Source organism: Lactuca sativa, chromosome 9, assembly GCF_002870075.4.
Source record: "Lactuca sativa cultivar Salinas chromosome 9, Lsat_Salinas_v11, whole genome shotgun sequence".
NCBI classification, from domain to species: Eukaryota; Viridiplantae; Streptophyta; class Magnoliopsida; order Asterales; family Asteraceae; genus Lactuca; species Lactuca sativa.
This window is the reverse complement of record NC_056631.2, coordinates 206591855-206611127: the sequence shown is the minus strand read 5'-3', so window position 1 is coordinate 206611127 and position 19273 is coordinate 206591855. Positions and strand designations below refer to the sequence as shown.

At 35.0% G+C, this 19273-nt stretch overlaps 1 protein-coding gene across 1 annotated transcript; it reads right to left on the bottom strand.

The window, feature by feature from the left end:
- Positions 1-14750: 14750 nt before the first annotated feature.
- LOC111910920 (protein SOB FIVE-LIKE 5) lies at positions 14751-16332 on the bottom strand. The gene is made up of 3 exons (XM_023906721.3): positions 15726-16332; positions 15238-15327; positions 14751-14957 (listed from the first exon to the last, which is right to left on the bottom strand). The coding sequence occupies exons 1-3, from the start codon at positions 16137-16139 to the stop codon at positions 14949-14951; spliced, it is 513 nt and encodes a 170-aa protein (XP_023762489.1). The 5' UTR covers positions 16140-16332; the 3' UTR covers positions 14751-14948.
- Positions 16333-19273: the final 2941 nt, after the last annotated feature.

Here is a 19273-nt window from a genome sequence, read left to right as displayed (position 1 = left end):
ATGACGCATCCTTTAGATAAGGGATCATATAATCCTCTGTTCTTCAAGATATCAATTGAAAAAATACATGGAACAATGTCATACTTATTGTCCAGCAGTTTGTTTCCTGGTTTCCGATTCGTTTGACAGAGAACTTAATTGAACACATCAATTTAGTCCCGACCGGGCCCGACACATAAGTCAAAACAAAATCATCAAGGGGCCCAAGATATTGCATTTAATCCTCCAAGAATTAAAAGGAATATATAAACTTTGATGTTATATGCTTGTACTAACTATTCATCAAATCATACACAACAATGCGTTTTATAACATCCAGTTATGGATGCGTTTTCGCACTATCAGTGTACAACCAACTCATAGTCAACAACTCAAATATCTTGGTTTGAAGACTTATATGATATTATCGTCTCACGATCACTCGTGATAAATTCCATGAAGTGATTCAAGTGAGTGTGGGTTTAATCCAATACTCAAACCTTATGAGCACTCATGAATGTTGGAGGAAATTTTTGCTATGTCTAATACACTTTATACAATCTACAAGCCAAATTCATGACAATCTTGCTTCAATACCTACTTCCAAAGTATGATCGACTGTGGATGGTTTGAATAATATAATTATTCTGGAAGTCAAAACATGCAAATTGAAACAATAGTAAACAATTGACAAAAGATAGTAATTTTACTCATAAATAAAACACTTATTATTTAATCATCAAATGTCAATTACATTTTATCTATTACAAGTTTCAAAATAGCAATCCAATCATTAAAACTAATATCATCCTTCAGACAAATGCTCCTCGCATGCTACAAATGCTTAATCCTACTCAGTCCCTTTGTGAGGGGATCGGTTGGGTTCTCATTGTATGATACCCTCACTACTAAGAAAAGTCCTTCTTCCACCTAATGTATTATAAAGAGATATTTCCTACCGACGTGCTGGATCTGCCATGATCCCTTGGTTCCTTGGTTAAGGCTACCGCACCCTCATTGTCACAGAAAATCTCCATAGGCTCTTTTATAGCTGGTATAACTCTAAGGTCTTCGATGATGTTCTTCATCCATATCGCCTCCTTCGACACTTCGCTTGCTGGTATGTACTCTGATTCGCACGTTGAATCAGCTACAGTCTCTTGTTTCGAACTTTTCCAAGTTATTGCTCCTCCATTTAGGGTAAAAACCAGCCTGACTAAGAGGGAAATTATCTCCGTCGGTCTTAAAGCAAGCGTCAGTATACCCTGTGTCTCTTAAGTCATCACTCCCACCAAGAGTAAGGACCTAGTCCTTAGTCCTGCGTAGGTACTTAAGAATATTCTTTACCGCCGTGCAGTGAGCCTTACCAGGATTCCCTTGATATCTGCTGACCATGCTCAAGGCGAAGGCAACATCAGGGTGAGTACAAGTCATAGCATACTTGATCGAGCCAATTGCGGAATCATATGGTACTTGACTTATCTCAGCTATCTCAGCCTCTATACTCGGACTCTGAGTCTTACTCAGTTTGGTATTGCCTTGGATGGGTAAGTCACCTTTCTTGGAATTCTCCATGCTTAACCATTTCAACACCTTGTCCAAGTATGTACTTTGACTAAGTCCAATTAGTCTTTTACTCCTGTTTCTCAATATCTTTATCCTTAGGATGTAAGTAGCCTCTCCAAGTCCTTCATGGCGAAACACTTCCCAAGCCTGGACTTAACCTCCTGCAAGGTTAGAATGTCATTTCTTAGGAGTAGTATGTCATCCACATAAAACACCAGAAATCTAACTATACTCCCACTACCCTTGACATACACAAAAGACTCATCCTCGCTTCTAAAAAATCTAAACTCCTTGACTTTCTCATCGAAACATAGATTCCATCTGCGAGATGCTTGTTTCAATCCATGAATTGATTTCTCAAGCTTACAAACTCTATTAGGGTACTTTGCATTGACAAAACCCTCTGGCTAACTCATGTAAACATCTTCAGCCAACTTCCCATTAAGAAAAGTGGTTTTCACATCCATTTTCCATATTTCATAATCATAAAACGTAACTATGGCTAGCATAACCCCTATAGACTTGATCTTCGTTACTGGTGAGAAGGTCTCGTCGTAGTCAACTCCAGGAGTTTGAGTAAAACCCTTCGCAACCAATCGCGCCTTATAAGTGTGTACTTTCTCATTCATGTTGGTCTTATTCTTGAAGATCCATTTGCACCCGACTGTCTTACGACCTGGTACACTATCAACCAAGTTCCAAACTTGATTGTCATAAATGGACCGAATCTCGTTTTCCATTGCCTCTTTCCACTTTGCAGACTATTCCCCACCATGGCTTCCTTGTAGTTGTTAGGTTCATCCAAATTTATTAGTGTACTATCATTGATAAACGTATCACCCTCAGTACTAATATGAAAACCATAAAACGCAGGTGGAATTCTAAATCTACTGGAATAGCTTATAGGTAAGGACTCGTCAATTGGTTTAACTAGAGTTTCCTCCTCGAGTTGAGCTCTAGTGTTTGAGGTTCCTTCATCACTTGATTCTTGAAGCTCTTCATGATCAATTTGCCTCCCACTTTCCTCTTGGCATATGAGTTCTCTTTCTCGGAAAACCCCTCTCCTTGCAACGAAGGCAACATTGTCACTCGAACTAAGAAGAGATATCCAAAGGACTTCTATAGGTAGCCGATGAAAATACAACGCTCAATATGAGGTTCAAGATTCTCATGAGTCTCTCCTCTTATGAAAGCCTCGCAATCCCAAACATTGATATGTGCTAACGAGGGAACCTTCCCTGTCCAGATCTCGTGAAGTGTTTTCACAACCTTCTTAGTTGGGACTAGATTAAGGATATGGGCGGCAGTCTCCATGTCATACCCCAAATGAGATAGGTAATGAAGCTCGAATCATCATGGAACGAACCATGTCCAACAAGGTTTGATTGCGCCTCTCAGGTACATCATTCAACTGCGGTGTCCTAGGCGGCATCAATTGTGAAACAATTCCACATTCCTTAACATAGTCGTGGAACTCGATACTAAGATACTCAGAACCTCTATCAGATCGTAGCATCTCTATCTTCCTGCCCAATTGATTCTCCACTTCTTGCTTAAAATCAATGAACTTTTCAAAAGTTTTTGACTTATTTATTAAGTAGATATACCCATATCTGCTATAATCATCGGTAAAAGTCACAAAGAAGCGGTTTGTATCCCTTGTGGTGGATCTAAAAGGCCCATACACATCCGTTTTTATGAAATCCAATAATCCCTCACCTCTTTCACAAGTTTCGGTGAAGGGTGATTTAGTCATCTTTCCAAGTAAACAAGACTCGCACGTGTCATTGTCCCTAAGGTCAAAAGACTTCAACACTCCATCCTTTTGGAGTTGCGCTATGCATTTATTGTTGACATGTCTAAGACGACAATTCCACAAGCATGCTTTGTCAAAACCATTAGACGAATCAATATTCAATACATTATTTCCTAAGTTATCTACAACATTCACAGTTTCATATACTCCATTACAAGGCAATGCTTCAAAATAAAAAGTACCATTATAGAAAGCATTTATAGAACCAATTTCATTATTAATTTAAAATCAAAAACCTTGTCTGTACAAAACATGAAAAGAAATAATGTTTCTCGCCATTTCCGACGAGTAGCAACAATCATTCAAATCTAACCCTAACCTACTACTAAGGAATAAAGAATAAACTCCAATCTTGGTGATAGGCAATGGTTTCCTATTCCCCATGATCAAGTTCATCTTCCCGTGCTCCATATCCCTACTTCTTCTTAGACCGTGCAAATCAGAACAAATGTGAAAACCACATCCTGTATCAAGGACCCAAGAAATAGTATGTGATGAGTTGTTAGATTGAATAGTGTAAATACCTATGAAGGTGGGCTTTATCTTCACATCCTTGATTTCCTACAAGTATTTAGGGCAACTTTGTTTCCAATGTCCTTTATCGTGACAGTGGAAGCACTTTGTATCCTTCGGATTAGAGGAAGGAGTAGCAGAACCACCTTTGGTCCCACTAGAAGAGGATCCCTCATGGGACTTTCCCTTATGGCTCTTAGAAGGAGCCTTCCTTTTCTTTCCTTTCCCTTATCCAATTGCCAAGACAGGGGCAACAACATTAGGATTAGGTACAACAAACTTGCCTTTTAAACTGTGACAACCCGAAATTTCTATCTTCTAAATCCATTCAATTCAATCAAAAGTCAGACTTGTTTCTACTATATTTTAGCATTGTTAAGGGTTTGTTTGAGTGTTCCAGGCCTAGTACATTCAAGGAATGGGTGATAGGAAGTATCTACTAGAGTTCATTGTGCAACATTCAAGCCTGAAAACTCCATCACAAGGAGTTTACGGTCGTAAACTAGAGCTTATGGCCGTAAGCTCCTGTCTAGCCGTGAACTTCCTCCTTAAGTATGATATCCCTTCATTTTTCTCCACTTATCACATCTTCAAGTGAATATCACTCATTTCTCTCTCAAGTATCATCAAGAATACTTCCATTTCTCATCAAATCTGTAAGTGATTCTTTCATTTATAAGTTGATATCCTTCTTGATCAAGTAAGACCCTATGATTTCATCCGTGAATTCGTCTCTTTCTATGGTTAGATCTTTAAGAACACCAAGAACACACACTAAGTTCTTTGGGCCGTAATCACCCTTTCAAGCTTCCAAATCGTAAGTATCCTTTCCATACACTAGTTATCTATTAGAAGCTCTTGAGTAGCATCCAAGAATCAACCATTTTAGCACGAACATCAAGAGTTTACAGCCGTAAACTCTTCATATGGTCATAAACCCTTCTTAGTTCATGTCATGGTCGTGAAGCCTTCAAGTCATGGTTGTAAACCGTAGCTATTTCATGTGTTGGCCGTAAACACCTTGGCCGTGAACACCCTTTGGGCGTAAACACACAATTGTGTGGTTGTGAACACCTTTTGTACGCTCATATGTGATTGTAACACTTCATTCCAATTGTTTCCTAGTCCCTAAGGTTGTTCCCTAACTTGATTAGTTGTTATATACACTAATTATATACATATATGTGTCATTATAAGCTTTTTAACATCTATTTGTGCTCGGTACTTCTATTGGCATACTTAGCATCCTGTATTGATCTTTCATTCGAATCACTCACTACAGGTGAGTTCATACCCCTAAACTTTTCTTTTAAATGATTTTAAATGTTTTTATCGGGGGAATACAAGTAGAAAACATTATAGTTATAGTATCAACCACATGTGATTTATAACAATCAAACGAGAGGATTTCTTATACTTCAAAACTATGTTATCAAACAAACTATTTCAAATAATTTTATAAACTGACAACAAGTCATCAATAACCATTCAAATGGTTAAAACTCTTTTATAGAAACTCTTTATCATTTTACAAAACTCTTTTATACTTATATATTGTCAAAATCATGTCTATATAGATATAGTTATACAAATAAGGTTGAAAGGGCTTAGGAATGATAACTCGCTTTACTTCATGTTCCTTGTTTGGTTGTGGAATTAGGGTATTGGTTATTTTTCCGAGTGTCGTCTGAATCTCAGTTATATATTATGTATATGTATGTAGATATAAAAGTAAATCCAATCAGTTCAATACCTTTGGGTAGAAAAGGTGTACAAACAAGATTAGTCATTCAAACAACAGTACTACTTAACTATACTAGGTATAGTTTAGAGGATTACTACTCACTATTTCTAGAACAATAAAACATACAAGAGTTAGTTCATATATGAGTCAATTAAAACATACTATAACGAGAAACAGAAAGAACATACTATAACGAGAAATAGAAAGAATATACTAAAACGAGAAACAAGGAGGACCATACTATACACTAGAACAGAGGGAACATACTACACAAATACAAGAACACTATAACATTAATGTGAACCACTACTTCATGGCATGGAAATATACTGTTTTGTCACGTTTTGTAACCAGAGTCTCCTGGAGGGAGACCGTGAATTTTTGTATAGATCTATATGGGATTAACCATCCTACACCTTGTTGCTAGCTACAATGGGACCTGCAGGTCTATGGGTGACGAATGTCATACCATTTTGACGTATTTGATTGTTGTGTTTTACCAGTCAATCAAATATGGTTATAATCTCATCACATTTTACCTTAATTCAACAATACGTTTAAGGTAGTTAGTACATTTGTAGTTACTATATATAATACTACTATACATCGTCATTTTCCCATTACATTCATATTGTGATCTTCTCACATAAACGATAATGTAAAATATTTTCTAGTAATGGTAGTCCTATTTGGGAAAAGTACTCACTTTTACAAAAGAACAAACATACAGAACAGTCGAGGTCTTGGTAGAAGACTACATTTCATTATAAGTAGAAAATATAGGATTTTCTAGGAGATACAAACAATTACATCAAACACTTACAAACATTTACATCAAACACTTACAAACACTTTCATCAAACTTATGCAAACATTGACACTAAAATACTTATGAACTCACCAGTTTAAATGCTAATCTACTCTTTCAAAATAACTTGTATTCTCAGGTCACCAGTAGACAGGTACACTGGACTAGGTTTTGAGAAGACGGAGCGTGTTCAAGACTCGTCTTTTATTTTGATTCATATTTTGGTGTCTTTCAAGCTACATACAGAACACACTTGTATTAAGTTATATTATTAATGCAATGGATGATGTTGTTGCTTGTTTACTATTGTGCATTATTATGATACTGTACATGACGTCCTCCTTGTTCATATAATAACTCAGTATGAACTGATCATAACAAGGAGAAAAAGTGTATAGGATAATGTCAATAGCCAGCTCTTTGTTGAAGTTGACATTTAACTTCAGCAAGCGGTCCACAAACCTTTGCATCTTTTGCAAGTGGGTCATGATGGACTCTCCATCCTTCATCTTTGTTGTTATCATGGAGGCAATGATTTCGTACCTTTTCTGTCGAGTACTTTGATGGTACCTTTCCATGAAGTCTTGGTGCATTTCGAAAGGGTAGTAGTCATCATCAAACTTTTGGAGTTCAGTAGTCATAGTGGCAAGCATGATACATGACATCTTTGTCGCGTCCTTCTCATGCGCCCTATACTCGGTGATTTCTTCAGGAGTAGCAGTTTCTTCATTGATCTCCTTTAGCTATTTGTCGAGGACATACTCCTTGTCCTCGTAGCGAGTGACCATGCAAATTTTGCGAATCCAATCCTTAAAATTGGATCCATCGAAGATCATTCTACCACATAATTTCATGAGGGAAAAGGAGCCAGAAGTGTTGTTTGAAGTAGACATCTGAAAAAGAAAAGAGACAAAGTTTAGATTAGATAAGAATCCTTAATATAACACCCAAATGAAATATTAAGGCTAGGACCCAACATAATATTTCACAATTCGGAAGAAGGATGTCGTAATCCAATTGCAAAAAATATTTGAAGGTGGGTGAATGACGATTTACCAATTTTCACCATGAAGAACAGAACGTATTATTAAGTTTTAAATGAATTGAAATTCCTATATTCTTTTGAGATTCAATGAACTTTTCAATGGCATGTTTCAATCTTGATTATGACCTTCAAGTTTGTGACTGGGATACCGATGATCACAAACAAGGTATGAATAACCATGCAAATATGCTTGGTACTCTCGATGTCATTTATCACCTAATCAATGTGCCGGTTAACCACACACACTCCATTGATCTATGATAAACATCGAGCTACCCTTTGCCACCCTTGTTAGTCCCAAATTTGTTTTCCGGTTAGCCACACACGATCCACTAACGACTTGGCAAGGTGTAAATTGTAATTTCATGGAATAGCATCATTTTCACATTTTTCCTAAAGTAACTATGATTGAGAATTTATGAAAACATTTAGTTACTTTATAAGATCATTATACTTATTAATGAGGAATTAGTTTTGTCCTATCCTACCCGTTCGACTAACGATCTTCCACCAATCAAGGAAGCGGTGGGTGAGAGTGGACACTCATTCAACTGCCATTTTATAGGCAATTTTCTTATAACCCCTTATAGATCAACTTTGTGAATGAAACCTACTAACGGTAAGACTGACTCGTCTTATACATATATAATATTATAATAGTATAATGGTTGAATTTTACACCTTTTAAAACTCTAGGGTTTAGAATTTAAATATTTCAAAATCAAAACTTTTTAATCAAAATTTAAATTCCAAAACTTGAGGGAAAATTTTGAAACTTTCTAAAATCTTTTAGATCAAATTTGAAAAACAATTAAATTAATCATATAATTTATTATTATCTAAATTTTGACCTAATCCAATTTCCTTTTTACCTGGGCAAGATAATTACAAATTAAAATTTACAAATAATTAATTTATAACATAATCTAGTAATTATCTTAAATTTTAACCATTATCTTCCAATTAGATTAAGATATGTATTTCCATAAAAGATAAAAACGAATTTTAATTAGAAAAACAATTTATGGTAGTTATCCAAATCTAAGTTAAGCCAAAATCTTGAAAATATGCACTCTGACTCGCCACCATGTCGTTGTCATGAGGCAGATGAAAAATCGAAAAAGCTTTTGCTTTGAACAATTCATTAAAGCATCAAATATAATAGAAAAACACACTAAGCTCTGATACCACTAATGGGTTATGAGCACTACAGTATTCGTATGGTATACATGCAACCCTAATGCTTTGGATCTAGGTTTTTCTCAAGTTATACATACAATAACAATTATCCAAGGCATGAACCCTTTTCTAGCATGCTATATTTCGAAATTTATATCTAATACAAAGTTCGAATATTACCTTTCAGTTGTAGCTTGTTTGATCTTTGCATTTCAAGAGCTTAGTACCTCAAATGCGATACCTCTAATAGATCACAAACACCAAGAGCAAGTTGGAAGAATATGAGAGAGAGGCTAGGGATCACAAAATCGGTTGGCTATCCTTCTTAGGGTTTAGTGCCAAAATTTAGGAGTCCCATAGGGTCTTTATATAGCTAAGCTGTTAGGGTTTCAGTCAAAACCCTAATCTATTTGTTGAAGCCTTAAGTAGTCAAGTGGATCCTTCCAGAAGGCCCTTATGGCCGAATTCTTCTATGAGCTTCCATAGAATTCGTCCACCTCCTTCTTTTAGGAGTCCGCAACCCATCTTGCAATTATCTAATAATTCCAATATCAGCCGCCTTAATTTAATTAATCTCTTTTGATCACTAAATTAATTCCAAATTAATTCTTGACTAATATTAATTAAATAATATGATTTCTCAATTAATATATTATTCTTATAATATATTAATAAATCACAATTAACTTCTTTTCCATAATTCATCCAGTCAAGTTGCTATGGTGAAGGCAACCCAAAAGGACCATGCTACTATCGGGTCAAATACATACCAATTATAGTTATGAGCTTATACACCTAATCCAACAATTATATGTTATATGTAAACATATTGTGTCGGTTGGATCGACGTTGTACTGCTCTGTACGGTAGCCAACAAACCATGGAGTAATCCAAATATGAGCTGAGAGGTGGGGAGGGCATGCCAGACTCGTACTAAGGGCTCATGAACATTCTAGATAAGAGTTGAACGCCGAGAAAGGTATGCCAGAATCATACTAAGGGCTGAGTGGTATTCAATCCAAGGACTGATTTGGCCGGGAGCAAGCCAGACTTATACTGTGGGCTCAGTGGTAATCCAATCTATTAGCTATGGACCAATTGCATGATGTTATTGTTTATGGGCTATTTGTTGTGTAATGGTATTTTGAGGGAACTCACTAAGCTTTGGGTTACAAATTTGGATGATATTTTAGGTACCTCAGAGGATCGCAGGAAGGTGAAGGTGTGATCGTGCACCTCCTCGTGTTTGGTTTTATGATTTTGGGAAAACTTTAATATTAAACATGTTTTTAAATCTATTTTGTAAACAATGTTGATCTATGGGTTGTTTTAAAAGTTTAAAATTTTTCATGAATTTTATGGATGTTACATACTGGGACAACCTACGTACATATAACATATTTGAATCACTGTGGGGGTTAACCCAACCCATTCCTAAAAAGAAACATTAATGCATGTTAAGCTTATAGTAGTCAATCATAAGTTTGAAATCTTTAAATCTTAGTCTGAATGATTATGATAGAATCACTTATATGAGAGAGAAATGGGGTCACTTCAAAGGGAATTGGATGGGCAAATTCCGAAAAGCTCTTATAGAATCAAATAAGTGTCCCTGACAATAACATAAACATCAATAAGAAACTAACTAGGTTAACATTGTGGATTCGTTAAACAAAAGGGTTATATATAGAGTTAGTTACAAAGTCATCAATAGGAATGGGATTAAAACCCATGAACTAATATGCTATTGGGAAGGAAAATCCAACCTAGTTGACTGGAGATCCCAAGATCTGGGTTCAATGGGAAAACCTACTTGCAAATAACATATTTCAATCATTATAAGGGTCAACCTCAACCCATTCCTACAAAAAAAACAATGATGTAGGTTAAGCTTATAGTAGTCGATGATAAGTTTGGAATCATCAAATCTTAGCTTTTAATGATTATAGTAAAATCACATATGTGAGAAAGAAAAGTAGGGTCACTTCAAAGGGAATTGGATAGGCAAATTCCTAAGAGCTCTTATAGAACTAGGCAAGTGTCCATGACCATAATCAATGAGAGCCTAACTGGGTCAGGGGGAATCGTGTGAGATATGTATTGACTATTTACACAAATGGAAGAACGGTTCAAGGATATCGAGTCTACTAGTCTGCTAGTAACAAAGTGTATCTTAAGGGAAAGTTCAAAGGGTAAACCTACATGTCATATGCAGGATTCAATTGTTGGATTTTACCTACGCAACTTGAAAATGTTGAAGCAATTTTAATTCATGTGGGGGATTGTTGGAAAATTAGTTTTACCTTCCAAAAATGCGGTTTTCATAATTTTTAGAATAAAATTCGGAGACGACTGATTATGTGCTTGTGTTCTCCTCCATGATATGTTAATTATGATATCCAAAAAGGATTTAAAAAGAATAAGAATTTACTTTTCAAAGTAAGGTGGTGGGAAGTAAAAAAAACAAAGGAGTTAAAGTGGGTCTTGTTCCATCCCAAATATGTGGTAGAAAGAGAAGGAAATAACTTTATAACTGCAAAGACTTCATAGCCTTGTAAGTTTAATGCCACAAAAGCTCTCTCTTGCATGGTGGGGGTGCAAATACGAGCCAATTTGGCATTGTTTCATTGAACATGTGTGCGAGCATGTGTCCTGTTGGTACGAATGCACCAACTGTCGACCAGAAAAATTCAAGGACCATTTTGCTATTATTTTATTTTCAATTAAAGATGGTTACAACCCATTTTAAAGGCTATTAATCACATATTTCAGTTTTGATTTCTTGATTAATGAAGCTATTAAAATCCATCCGTTACGTTTGTTGGGTTTAAGGACACGAGTTACTTTTTGATGTATATATACAACATGAGCTGCAACCAAGGTATTTTCCGGCCTTGTGAGGGTTCGGGCATCTTGAATAATTAAACAAACACCTATATATGACGAATTTGTTTTAAGGTTTTCCTAAGAACAAATATTCAATAGTAATTTGAAGGTGTATGTATGTAAAGTCTTTTTCCTGCATATTGAAGTTTGATTAACGAATATTAACACATTGGTGAAAATATAACGGAATTCTTTCTAAGTATCATTCAAAAGAAGAAAACGAAGTAGACTTAGGACATGGAAGATAACTCTAAACACTTCTATTAAGTGTTGAAAAGTAACTACATGTGTACGATGGTATGGGTATTTTGTAGTGAGGAACGAAATATGGATTCGAGTATTGTAAATAAATGTGTCATCTTATTTTTCATCAAAATTGTTAGAGACCAAGTTGATAAGACCAAAGCACACGAGTTTTGCAAATATATTAACAAAACTTTATTGGTTTAGGATTATTTGTTGTTGAATGAAGCAATTACTATAAATGAAGTAAAAAAAATCGTATGTGGCTGTGGGGATGATAGATTTTCAAGTCCTAAGGACTTTAATGTAGTGTTTTGAAGAAGTACACGATATGATATAACTAACGTATTGGAAACCTTTGAGAAGTCTCCATGGATCGCTAATAGATGTAAGTCTCCCTTTATTGCGTTGATTAGAAACGTAAAGGACCGGCTTTATGTTACCAGTTTAGAACATAAACAATTGTGAGTTTAATGAGGTGACAAATCTAGTTGTCGTTTAATGGTTGACATTCTACCATGATTAGATGTCATCTTGACATTCAATAGATTTGAAGTTCAATTACCATTAAACTCATCAATGGAAAAAAAAACATACTTTTACAATTCTTAAATAAATACTATAAATTAGCTTTTTAATGCCTAACTATTTTCTATGATTTAATGTATTGTGAAAAAAATTGATAGAATTGTATGAAATGTGTGATATGTAGAAAGATGATGTAATAATTCATTAAACTTTATGAAATGTAGAAAGATGACGTATGATATATAAAAAGATAATGTGATAATTCATTGAACTTTATGAAAATGCTTGTGAATTTTAGACTAGTTAGTGTCATTAGGATTCCATGCAAGGTGATTGCCAAAAATTTAGCTAAAAAGATAAACAATTTTCTTTAAATCGACTTTAACTAATCGTATGATTTATTGACCTAAGGATATCAAAATTCATATGTTTCTCGACTAAATGTAGGCGTCGTATAAAAGAAAATAATGAAGTATATAAAGTGTTTAGGTAGAGATGGGAAATTTCGAATTTCCCACTGGTTTTTCAAAAATGATGTCATTTTGGAAGGAGTAGTCGACATATAATGTAACGAGAATTCTTGGGATTTTTAAGTGTTTTTTCTTGGTATCTAGATTAAAATTTAAATTATAAAAAAGCAATTTGTATGTAGTAGATATATCTTATATTGAAGTACAGAAATGTTGGCAGTATATATTAGCGAGTATCACAATTGCTAGTTGGTAATAATATGACTAAATAATCATCTGGAGTTCGATTATAGAAAAGTTTGTGATATTATCGAGTTGGAAGGAAATAAAGTTATTAGTTGGGGGAAGAACAACAATTATTATATATCTTTCGGAAAGCTTGGGTATATACATAGAAAGAACGTATGGGGAATTATTTTTTAAGGAAGAAGATAAGTGATAAAAAGAATAAGTTGAGTTTCTTGGAAGAAGATGATAGCTCCTAAAGAAGCTATTGGATTGGCGATTAGGAGCCTTTTTTGCTGTCAATTGATCACTTTAATCCAAATGGAGATGAAGATTCTTCAGTGAAAAAAAATGGTCCTTAGGTAAAACCAATAATAGTTTTTCATTGGTGATAGTGAGCAATTTCAAAATAGTAATATTTCTAGATATGGTTTTAGTTTTTGGTTGAAAATTGTTGAAATGACAAATGGTTGGAAGATCATAATTTTCACATGTACATTTACAAGGTCAAAAAACATTGGGAATACTTTCAAATAGATTTTCAGAATGAAAAATGGTGATGAAATTCTTTTTCTAGCTGTTTTTGATGACTATGTATTGAAAAATGGAAACTCAAGAGGGTTGAAATATGGGATCATGTTGGGTAGATGATGGTTGTGTTTGGCCCTAGAGGAGACAGACTCACTCAAGAAAAAGAGCAGAAATGCATGATTTATTGTTTGTTCTTGATAATGTGTTCTTAAATGACCAAGAGTATGTTTGTCATTGGAAGTTATGTGACACATGTCCTTTTTTTTCATCCGTTGCTATTTTCTTGATAAAAGGTAGGTGATCATTGATAATGGTAAAACAAGATGGAATAAGTACACTCGAATTAAAGTTAATACTTAGGATGGATGAGTGGATTTGATATATTGGCCAATGGCCATATACCCTTAGCTACTCTTAATTTGTTATTTGTCAACTTGCTTAGAATTGTGGTTTAAAGTTGATTTGTGATGGGACATTCCGAGTTAGTGGCCTATGGGGATTGATTTCATAGCCGGTTCTTCTTGTCTAAAAAGTAGTTCGGTTTCTTTGTGCTTACTACATGGATTGTTTTGCTTTAACACAATAACTTGATCTTCAAAGAGACCCATATTAAAAAGATTTTCTTTTTGAATCTATTATAAGCACTTCCTATTCTTGGATTTTTCTTAGAGGCAAAAAAATTGATGCAATTTAGGTAGATTGTCTTAGAAACCTTTTGTCACTAGTCTTGATTTAATAAAAATTTGGTAAGTCACTTAAAAACACTAAAACCCTAATAGAACTTTTAATTGTTTGAAAAAAAAACGATTAATGAAAAAGTCAAATGAAACCCAAAGTAATAAAAAATCCCCTAACTAAATCAAAAGACACAAATTTAACCCAAACCACTCTCAAAATACCCTCTCCCAAAAGCCCAAAAATTTACTCAATGTGGCAAAAGGGAAACATCTTGATGAGTTAACCACACATCAACACCCACCGGACAAACCAATGTTGTGGGCCGGACTAGTCAGTGAAGTGACCGGTCCATTAATCCTTTCACCGTTAGTTCTTTTTGTGTTTGTCTGACTCTTGTCATGCAAAATTTATACGGCAAGCAACCAAATTATGTTTTAAAGCATGCAATATTGCATCGTATCCGTTGTGTAACAAGATAAAGTTGATGTGTATGATATTATACTTTCATGAATATGGTTTTACCAACCTTTGCATATCTATAACCAAACATGAAAAACCGATATTCAAAAATTTCATTGGTTTATCTCAAAGATCTTGGTCACCCATTGTAAGCACTACTCATCACTAAGAAAAGAAAAAAAAATACAAAAAAGTATCCCTAATCTTATAATCTAAATTCCATTTGGTGTGACTAGCCTTTTCATTCCTTCTAGGGTTTGCTTGTGACGAACTTCACTTCAGACCATCTGTTCATTGGGAAGTACATATATTGTTAGGCTTCAAACACACGTCAGAGTATAACCCCACAATTTAAATAGAAAAACTTCAAAGATTTGATACAAAACATTGGTAAATAAATAATGCAAATATGCTTCATTATCAACAAAGAAAATTTCTTTAGTCATAATATAATAAAAAATTGTGACGTATGTATGATCAATATCAGTATTTAGTAAAAGGGCAAAACATAAAATAAACAATACTTTTATATATACAACAATGTACAACAATCGTAAAAGTAAGTACCTCAAAATAGGTTGTGGAATGGCCGAGTGAATAACAAAAACTGTTATCATCCTCCTTTGTAGATTGTTTGTTGCACACTTGTAGATCCTTCTGTAAAACAAAAAAATAAATAAATAAAACGTTGTTTAGATGACTATTTAGTTCAAAAAAAATACGTAAGACTTCTAATCAAATTTAATATTCAGAACAATCGATGATTCAACGAGTCTTTTAATTAGCACATCGGAGAAGACCAATATATAAGACATCGTTTTTCAAGGTCGCGTATATGAAATATTTCTAACTATTATACTCGCTAACAAAAATCACCATGAAGTTTGCTAAGAGCGATTAAACTTGATGATTATTTTGTAAAGATTAAGGATTCAGTGTTGAAAACGAATGAAAGATACGAATCGTGAATGTTGTTTATAGTTGTGTGGAGAAATATTGAAAAACGTGGAATCGAATGAAATGGCAATACATGAGAAATCAAAAAAGATGCTTACATTGGAAAAGCTGAAAAGGGGAGAACTAGCAGTGTCATCAAGAGAAGCTGTAGGCAAATCTTGCAGATGTCTATGGCTATGGAAACTTGTTTGCTTAAAAAGCTTTTGTCTTTTCCTAGCAACCAACGTCAATGGAGGATCGCAGAAAACATTGTTGTCGTCGTTGTTGAAGTATTCTTCTTCTTCTTCTTCTTCTTGGTGTTCTTGATGTGGTTGAAAATGTGGTGGACCTGAAGAAGCATCCGAAACCATCGACATATCATCATCTTCTTCATCATCATTGTCATCTTCATGTTCTTGATCGTGTTCTTGTTTCCATGAGAAAACATCATGGGGGATGGAGTGTTGTAAGTAAAGGGTCCAACCAGATTCACAACCACTGCTGGATTCTTCTGAATCAAAAAGTTGATCCATTTTTGCGATTTGTGATTCAAGAAATGAATGGGAATAAGGAATTTGTGTGATTTTGTTGAAGAAAGAAGAAAGAGGAAATTATTGTAGAAAAGAAGTGTGGAATCTGTTGGTTTATATGATGGGGAAATCCCAGACTAGTTTTGTCGTCATGTGCAGTATGCAGTCGGGATGAGCATGCGACTATAGCGCTTGTGTTGGCTTACAATCCACAAAACTACTTCTTAAAATATGTTTGGCAACTTTTTAAGTAATATCAAAGTAATAAAGTTGAAAGATCACAGTAACATGTCTCAACGGCCGGGTCCAGCTGAAATGAATCCTGGTGGCTTGATCTATAAATATTTTATTGGCTTAATTACATATTCACTCCTCGTGCTATGTCAAAAGTCATGGATTTCACCCCATAAACTATTTTTCCACCCAGACCATTAATGTCCTTTACTTTTGTTGCATACAAGGCCCTAGAGTCGGATGGGATTTCTAAGGCATGGTTAGTTACCTTCACATGCACTGTACATGGGGGGATTTATGTCTTTTGACCCTTTTTTTCCTTAAACGGTTATATTTTTTTTGTAACATAAATAGCCCCCCCCCCCCCCCCCCCCCCCCACACACACACACACACACACCTCTCTGTATATATATCTATCTTTGTCTAAACTGACATTTTCTACGAAGCTTCCGTAATGGTATTTTGCAATTGTTGTCCCAAATCGGAGATAAAATTTGCCTAGACATCATTAAATTCAACTCGACGATTCTATACATCTTTGAGATTTATAAGTAGTATGTTAGGGTATCTTATGTACTATCTTTGAAGTTAATGGTAAATTTTTGTTGTTTATAAACTTTCTTTGATGTTGATGACATACCACACCCGTTGGGCCGGATCGGATCGATTTAGTCTTCCAAAATCGATAAGTTATCTAATTTCAAGTTGCAATGTCCAATTCAACCTTGCAAGCTACAAGGCCCAATTTAACATTACCAAGGTGCAAGGCCCAATTCAACCTTGTCAAGTTACAAGGTCGACTTCACAATTGTGAAGTTGCAAGGTCTAATTTCACATTGTCAAGTTGCAAGGTTCATCTAGTACACAAATATAAGTGTTATATATATATATATATATATATATATATATATATATATATATATATTATGTATATCGATTATATTCTTTATGATGGGATTTATTGCATTATATACACACTAGTTTGCACAACAGAAAACAAAAACAAACCGTATGTGTACATGCATCCTATGGATCTAGGTTTTACTATTATAGTAACCTACTTTAAAACTTGTAAAATAACTAACATCTTGAACTTGATCTTCTTGATTCCTTCATTGAGATATAGTAACAAGCACTTTGATTGGATGATAAGGACCCAAACCAAAAATCCATCTTTTGCTTCACACCCAAGACGCCAACTAGCAATAAAGAAATTTAGGAGAGAGGAGGTATTTTTCAAAAATCACAATAGCCCTAAAGGGTTATTATTTTTGTTAATATAGGAGAGAAATGAATGGTTAGATGAAATTTAGGAGATGCTAGGATTGTCAAGGTTTGATCTCTAGTATCCTATTTATAGTCTCCAACTAAATTCAAATTGCTATGGATACTCTGTATCCTTGTCTGAAATCGTTCCCTATTATTATTCTAGAGGGAATCGGAATATTCCAGTTAATTACTAATGAATTAATTAAAATTCAATCTATTTAATTAATTAAAACTATTTAATTCGTTCAAAAAAAATTTCCAATTAATTTATTAATTCATCTTAAATTCACAACCATATTTTCTCTTAATGCCTTACTATCTAATTGGGTCATGAGGGCAACCTAAAAGGATCTTGTTGTTATTAGAAATATTATCAATTAGTTAATGACCTTGCACCCTCTTTCCAACTCCAGTCTCCCACTTGGACAAGTCATCAACTATATAAGGTCCAATACTTATCCAATAATCAACAAAGAGTATATCATCCAATGCAACTGTTGAACTCTGATCTAATCAGGATTCAACCCTTTCCATTCATCTGGATATTTCATTGCATGGATTATTCCTTGAATTCTATCTGAAATAACACATAATTGTCTACATTGCACAAAAAAGTGTCTGAACTGGTACTGTAACACCCCGTTTTGAAAAGTACTTCGGTTGTGGTTTCGGAGGCCCAGGGTATAAGCGATTCAGTCTTTTATCAGGTCTCAGGTTTCATCCGGAAGGTTTTAGACTTTGGGTGTGGCTAGGAGCATAGGGCTTCCCGCCACCTTTTCAAGGATATCAAGTTCGTCGGAAATGGACTTAGAATGAAGGAATTATGTCCTTTTAAAATTATTGTCAATTTTAGCCCCTAATGGAGTTTTGTGACAAGGCAGCCCATGCATGCAAGGAATGCATGCGTGTGTTTAGTTGGGAACGCCCAGCGTAAGTTGGGTTACGCCTAACGTATAAGGATATACGGTCGCGGGTGCGGAGAGGCGTATGCCCAGCGTACGCTTAGAGTCCCCAAACCCTAATTTTAGGGTATGTCACTATATAAAGTACATTATACCCTCAAGGACTAGCATCCTTCTCATCTTTAGATAGCCACCACAAAACCCTAATCCTCCCTTGAGTCTTCTTGGAGCTTTAGAGGTCATTAGAGAGCATTTTGGTGTTGCGAAGCCATTTTTCAAGCAAGTGAAGAATATAGCATGGTGGTGGATCAAAAGGGAAGCAGTAGATCCAAGGTTATGGTTCCATTTCAGATCATTTTAAGGTATAAAGTCTGATACTTTCCTCAAGTATGCTTAGATCTATGTTAATGGAGTTTTGGACCTTTTGGGTCCCAAGAATGGACCTTTATGACTCAACTCGTTTTCTAGGTCCACGGTTGCCACCTTTAGTGTCATATCAGTCCCATAAGTAGTAAAGTTTCAACCTTTAGGGTTCATTTGTGACCATGCATGAGATCTAGCCCTTTCCATGGGAGTTTGTTGTCATATTTCAAGTTTGGGCTCATTTGGTGGGTTGCAAGCCACCAAGTAATCAACTTTATGGATTAAGATGTTGAAGAGGACTTTGATGTTTAATTGTAGCTTCTGGAATGGAGTATTAAGCACTTAATGGGAGAAGTAGCTTAACAGAG

Excerpts from the sequence above, each read along its gene's own strand:
- LOC111910920 (XM_023906721.3), bottom strand. The coding sequence starts at position 16,139 with ATGGATCAACTTTTTGATTCAGAAGAATCCAGCAGTGGTTGTGAATCT. Across the intron at positions 15,328-15,725 it reads CCCTTTTCAGCTTTTCCAAT|AAGGATCTACAAGTGTGCAA; the intron begins GTAAGCATCTTT and ends TTTGTTTTACAG.